At 35.2% G+C, this 6,703-nt stretch overlaps 2 protein-coding genes across 2 annotated transcripts in view; both read right to left on the reverse strand.

The window, feature by feature from the left end:
* Window positions 1–11: 11 nt before the first annotated feature.
* Window positions 12–1,868, reverse strand: LOC107552966 (60S ribosomal protein L13-like). The gene is made up of 4 exons (XM_016235027.1): window positions 1,854–1,868; window positions 1,614–1,787; window positions 1,252–1,308; window positions 12–219 (listed from the first exon to the last, which is right to left on the reverse strand). The coding sequence occupies exons 1-4, from the start codon at window positions 1,866–1,868 to the stop codon at window positions 61–63; spliced, it is 405 nt and encodes a 134-aa protein (XP_016090513.1). The 3' UTR covers window positions 12–60.
* Window positions 1,869–4,887: 3,019 nt separating this feature from the next.
* The window catches only part of LOC107552984 (glycine cleavage system H protein, mitochondrial-like), an 8,439-nt gene continuing 6,623 nt past the window's right edge, over window positions 4,888–6,703 (reverse strand). Inside the window, exons 3-5 of the mRNA XM_016235043.1 lie at window positions 5,664–5,727; window positions 5,453–5,584; window positions 4,888–5,350 (exon numbers count right to left, since the gene is read on the reverse strand). Coding sequence (XP_016090529.1) covers window positions 5,253–5,350; window positions 5,453–5,584; window positions 5,664–5,727 — 294 coding nt within the window. The 3' untranslated portion in view covers window positions 4,888–5,252. The remainder of the gene's footprint in view (window positions 5,351–5,452; window positions 5,585–5,663; window positions 5,728–6,703) is intronic.

Consider the following 6,703-nt stretch of genomic DNA (forward strand, 5'->3'; position numbering starts at 1 on the left):
ACTCTGAAAACTTTTTTTTTTAGACATTTATTTTTTTGACAGTTCCTTACAAAGTAACGTTTATTTCTTCTTTTCGGGATCCTGCTCTGCGGCCTCCTTTGCCCTCTTGGCACGGATGCCGAACAGACGGGCATTGGCACGCGCCATACGCAGACTGGCAAAGGCCTTGAAGTTCTTCTCTTCCTCTGAAATTACGCGGGCCTTCTCTTTCTTGTACACCTGCAGAAAATATGGACACTTCCTCAGATTCAGCAAAACTCTACATGTATACATAAAACATCTACTTTCACACATCTCAAATTGCATCTTATCTCTGTAAAACCCAACATGAAATGTGTAAGAAAATAATCCTTTGAAATAAACCGAGTCTTCAGATTATATATGGCTCATATATGGATATTTATGGCTTACATTTGGTTTCTGCAGGTTAAGTAAATTTAAGACTTTCGATCAAGAAAATTTAAGGAATAAATTAAATGGAATTCTAATATGTTCTGTAAATGTCTTGTTATAGCAAATGTAAAATAGAAATTCCAACAGATCATTCATTTTACAAAAAAAAAAAAAAAGGTTTAAGGTTATGGTTTGAATGGCTCTGCAATATGGAAATAACTTTTACTGTACCTTCCGATCACACGGCAAAAAAATTAAATAAATAAAAAGTGATGTTCTTCCTCACTATATTTTTGCACTGTGTTCCAATGGAAACGTATGATTCTTAAATAGATGCATTTACTTGATGACAAAAGTCTTGTTTAAATGAGGAAGTGAGTTTATGATTAAAACAAGAGCAAATATCTGCCAATATATTTACAAGTTTTCATTCTCTATTGACATTTGTTTGTTTTAATTCAAACTCACAATTTCTCAACAAAAAAAAAACTTCCTATGTTCAATTCGTATCAATTACACGTATCTTAATGTTTAGATGTTTGTATTGGAAAACAAAAATAATGAAGGTTTTTTTTTTTTTTTTTGCAATGCAACATTTAATGCCATGACTTTATAAATTTAAAACTTTCTGCTCTGATTAGAGACCGTTTTAGGACTTGTGTAATTTGTGTTACTAACAATAGAAGTTAGTCTACTCAAATATATTTTCCCACAGCAAAAAAACAAAACGCATGTAGAAAATAGTGTACAACTGGTTTTTCAGCAAAGTTTCATCATGCTGATAATTTAGAGACCTTAAAATTGTGTGTATCAAACATGGTACAGCAGGCTTCATAGTGCTAAAGATAAGATACATACGTTTTTGATGGGCATGACAGGTCCAATAAGCTGTGTAGCCATCTTGAGCTCCTCCTCCTGTACGCACAAAAGACAGTCAAAACACAAAAAAAACTAAATGCAGAATATGGCTGAACAGTATGCAGTCATCAGCTATAAAAGGGTTCAAAGGTCATCAAGGATGTGCAGAGATTCCGGAGAAAGTGTCATCATTTGACTGCAAACACCAAAGCCGTTACCCGTTACAATAAACCGCATTTTAGACCTGACATATTATATATTATGCATCAAAGGCTTGATATGATTTATGATGAATTACAAAGCTTCAAATCAACGCTCATCCCAAGAGAGGTCGGATTTATGATCAGAAGGAAGCCACTTACAGTGCCATCTCCCTTTTTAGGTGCAGAAGCCTTCCTGGGGAAGAGGATGAGTTTGGAGCGGTACTCCTTCAGCCTCTGAACATTGGCCTGCAGAGACTCTGTGGATCTGTTATGCCGACGAGGGTCAACGGCGATGCCGATGGTGCGGGCCACATTTTTGTTGATTCCCGCTGCCTATATAAGCAAATTACAGTGCAAAGTGAGACATGTGACACTCAATTATACTGAAACGGCTCTGACAGCATCAACAGTCATCAGCAAATAGGGTTCAAAAGGAATCATCAATGAGGTACAGAGATTCCGGAGAATTGTCATCATTTGACTGTTTGAATAACTCTAAACGAGACCGAAGAAAACTACATTATAGTTAAAGATAGTTCACCCAAAAATAAAAATTGCCACCGTTTACTGACCCTCAAGTTACTGTTCCAAACCAACAAGACTTTGGTTAATCCTCGAAACAGTAGATTTTTTATGCAACCTGAGAGGTTTCTGTCTCTCCATTGAAAGTCCAGGTAACCAAAACAGGAAGATCCATAAAAGAACAAAGTGTTGTCAAATTAACCCATATGAAACAAGTGGTTTAACCCAAGCCTTGTGAAGAAATACAATGTATGGGTGTTTATGTGAATAAATGTCCAAATTAAATCATATAAAGCAACTGCATCTCTCCATTCGTTTTTATCCACGATTTGCATTACGCCACTTTTATGGCCTTTTTGGACTTAAAGGATTAGTTCACTTCCAGAATGAAAATTTTCTGATAATTTACACACCCCCATGTCATTCAAGATGTTCATGTCTTTCTTCAGTCGCAAAGAAATTAAAGTTTATGAGGAAAAGATTCCAGGATTTGGCCAACGGGCTGAAGGTCCAAATTGCAGTTTCAAAGGGCTCCACACGATCCCACCTGAGGAATAAGGGTCTTATCTTGTGAAACAATCGGTCATGTTCTTAAAATTATATACTTTTGAACCACAAATGCAACACTAATTAAGATATTTTTGATGAATTCTGAGTGCTCTCCCATAGACAGCAGTTCAAGATCATGCCATTCCGGCTGGGAGCCATGATTGTTCACTCCTGGTGAAAAAGAAACGTTACAGCAATGAGTACACAGACACTCCACAGCTCACCCAGCATTAACACACTTTATAGTTTCTCGTATAGTTTTATAACCTTTACAAAGAATAGCGCGCGTGCGAAAGCTGTTAGAACAACTTTGAGTTTATGATAAAGTCTGATAAAGTTGTAAACACTTGGATATTCGCGCAAGCGCTCGGCTGCATGGAAACGCGACAGAATACAGCGTACTAACATAATCTAATTTCATCTCTCAGTAATGTGTAACACCGACAATACAGCCGAGTTCGCACATAAAACAAACTGCACTTTAAAGACGGGCTACTTAAATTATCATATAATGAAGCATTATCAAGGATTACGGCGGATAAACTTGATGAATGCCGGAGTAAATACACATACCGTCTGTGGCGGAAAATGGCTGAAAAGGAAAAGGAAATGACAACGCGGGGTTTTAAGTGAAGGGAAGAAAAGAGCCAATAGGAACGAGCGATGTGCCGGTCTACCGGAAGTGTGAAGCCGAGTTTGTTTTGACAAATCAGCACGTGGATGGACGTACATTTTAAGTTTGACAACTAATAGTTATTTTATTTATTTATTTATTTATTGGCAATAAGTAGTTACTACAGACTACCATGGTGTCGTGAATATAAAGGAGGACGTTTTGATTTTTTAATTTTTTTTTAAAAAACTGCCTACGTAGATATGTGCATGCAAATAAAAGAAAAAAATATGAATATGTTCATTAATGCACTCATGCATTAACATTATCCAAATTAAACATATGACCCCTTTAAAGCAGCACTATGTAACTTTTGGCGCTCTAGAGGTTAATATACAGAACTGCACACATCCCACGGAAGATCATTCCAACCGGAGCTACTTCTCTAGGTTTATGTCTATGGCGATTCACGCAGGTATGTATTACTCCGCAGCGGTGACCAGGCTACAATAGTCCAAATATAAGTACTTATTATAAGTGTACCGTAGTGATTCGGAATAAGACAAAAACGCGGGTTGGAAGATGAATTCATTATGTACTCGCTCATTATATACATTTTGCAAATTTTGTACACAGAAAAAGTTACATAGTGCTGCTGTAAAACAAACCGTGCGTAGTGTACAGTACAAAAACAAAATAAATGCTGCCAATAGTGCAATAATAGTACAATTTGCTTGCAAACAAAACAAATACCTAAAAATTTTAAAAATAAATAAACCCCACTGGTGCTTTTCTTGATAATGTACTGTTCAAACGTTCGGGGTCAGTAAGATTAAAAAGAAATTAATACTTTTATTCAACAAGGATATACTCGATTGATAAAAAAATATTTGTTACAAAAGACTTCAATTTAAAATCAATGCTGTTGTTTTGAACTGTCGATTCATCAAAAAATCCTTAAAAACTGTATCACAATAATAATAATAATAATAAATACATTTATCATAATAATAAAACAGTTATTGAGCACCAAATCAGCATATTAGAAAAAGAGACAGACTGGAATCAGGAATAAATTACATTTGAACATATATTAAAATTAGTGCTGTCAAATGATTAATCGCGATTAATCGCATCCAAATTAGAAGTTTTTGTTTACATAATATATGCATGTGTACTGTGTATATTTATTTTGTATATATAAATACACAAACATATATTTATATATATTTTAAATATTTACACGTATACATATATTTTCATATATCATTTATATTATAAATATTTTATATATAAACAAAAAAAAATCTTAAATATTAAAAAATATACTATATACACAATACACACACACATATTATGTAAACAAAAACTTCTATTTTGGATGCGATTGATCGCTATTAATCATTTGACAGCATTAGCTAAAATAGAAAACAGTTTAATTGTAATAATATTTCACAATATTACTGTATTTTTGATCAAATAAATGCAGCCTTGGTGAACAAAAACAAAGAATCTTACCGACCTCAAATTTTGTAGATGTTTTTTGTTAATATATGATGGAAGCATCTGCTTTAAAGTACTTCAAAAGCAATGCTTCACATTCATGTGTTAAACTGATCATGTATTAAATGCAATAAATTATAAGAACAATACGTTACCGGTGTCATAGGACAGTTCGAATCTGAAAGAGTAAAAGTTGAACACACCAGAACGGTGCAGCAGAACACAGACGCAAACTGGCTCACAATGTTACATTTTTGATTTTATTGCATGTCATGTTACGTCAACATCACATACGTTATATTGACAAATATACTATTTAAGACAATCAGCAGAACCAGCCCTCTCTTTGTTCGAGTCCATGTAAAGCACCTCAAACTATATCCAAAAGACCTTGAAATATTTGGCTTTTGACTGCAAAATACACGAGTCTGTTAAACTAGCACATTACAAAAGATTATTTTGGTGGAAAAGAAAATTACAAAACCAAAATAAATAGATTTCAAAGAACTGTATTAGCACTAATTCTACCACCAGCATTCTAAGGTAGCCATTGTGAATCCTTAAAAGCTCTGAATGATCAATAATAACAAACCAGGAAGGTCTAAACACCTTTATGAATCAAGTGATTTGATGAATTTTTCATAAGCAGCTTCATCCATGAGTTCATCAAGTTCTGCAGGTTTCTCTATGGTCATCTTAATTAACCATCCTTGAAGAGAGAGAGAGAAAGGAATGTTTTAGCGGTATATTACACATTCATATACAGTATTGTGTGATTTCAGTTTAGTAAGAGACTAACAGCTGCACTCACCGTCTTCATAGCAGGCTTTATTTACTAGTCCCGGGTTATCCGTCAGATTTGTGTTGATTTCAGTCACCTCTCCATTCAGTGGAGAATACAACTCACTAGCAGCTTTGACGCTTTCTAAAGCACCGAACTCCTCTGAAAAAGAAATACAGTTCATGTTGTCTGTGCTATAACGGGCAAAAGGCATAAGATGGGGATTTCTAATTCTTCTCACCCATTTGTTCAAGCTTTGTTCCCACTTCTGGTAGCCCACAGTATACCACATCACCTAACGCTTCCTATGGTGATAGAAGGGAGAAAATGTCAATCATCTATTAATAAGGAAGATCATTAACTGCATAAAAAGAAAATACTGCAATAACATGTGTAAAACAATATAACTTTTAAAGTCAACATCCCATTAAAATAAAACCTTCCCCATTTACTTTTTTTGCACGTTATACCAAAGATGAAAAAGACGATAAGTGATAGAATATTGAATATTTCATTTTATTTGGAAACACGTCATATTATTGAAGTAAAATGGGCTGTGACATTTATTTCAAGTTGACTTTAAGGTGCATATCTATGGAAGCTTGTTTCTGCTGAGAGACAGAAAAAAAAAAAAAAAGGTAATTGTTATATTATCTCAGTTTGGACTTTTTTTTTTTTAAAGGGGTCATATGACGTTGCTAAAAAAGAACATTATTTTGTGTATTGAAATGTGTTTATGTGGTTTAAGGTTAAAAAAACACATTATTTTCCACATACTGTACATTACTCTTTCTCCTCTATGCCCCGCCTTTGAAAAAAATCGATGCTTTTCAGAAAGCTCATCGGTCTGAAAAGCGAGGTGTGCTCTGATTGGCCAGCTATCCAGTGCGTTGTGATTGGCCGAATTCTTCAAGCGTGTGACGGAAATGTTACACCCCTTACCATACTGTGGTATGGTTTTGCCACGGAATTGGGCTACTTTAACACTGTTGCCACGGGTTTAAGCGACCCCAATAACGTGATATTTAGCCCCTAAAATGCGCATTTTACCAGGGGAACCCCACCAAAAATGTGTATTTTACCCCACCAGAATGCGATTTTTACCGGGGATACCCCTCGAAACGTGATTGGGCTAGTTTTGGGCTAGTTTTGAGTAGCAATTGGGTGCGTTTTGTTGTGAAAACCTGGCAACCCTGCTGTGATGCCGCGTCCTGGCGCGACGAGACAAAAAACAATAAAACCCATTATAAACGAGGCATTTGTTGCATCCAGTGGGGACAC

Source organism: Sinocyclocheilus grahami, unplaced genomic scaffold (assembly GCF_001515645.1).
Source record: "Sinocyclocheilus grahami isolate Dianchi unplaced genomic scaffold, SAMN03320097.WGS_v1.1 scaffold462.1, whole genome shotgun sequence".
Taxonomy (NCBI): Eukaryota; Metazoa; Chordata; class Actinopteri; order Cypriniformes; family Cyprinidae; genus Sinocyclocheilus; species Sinocyclocheilus grahami.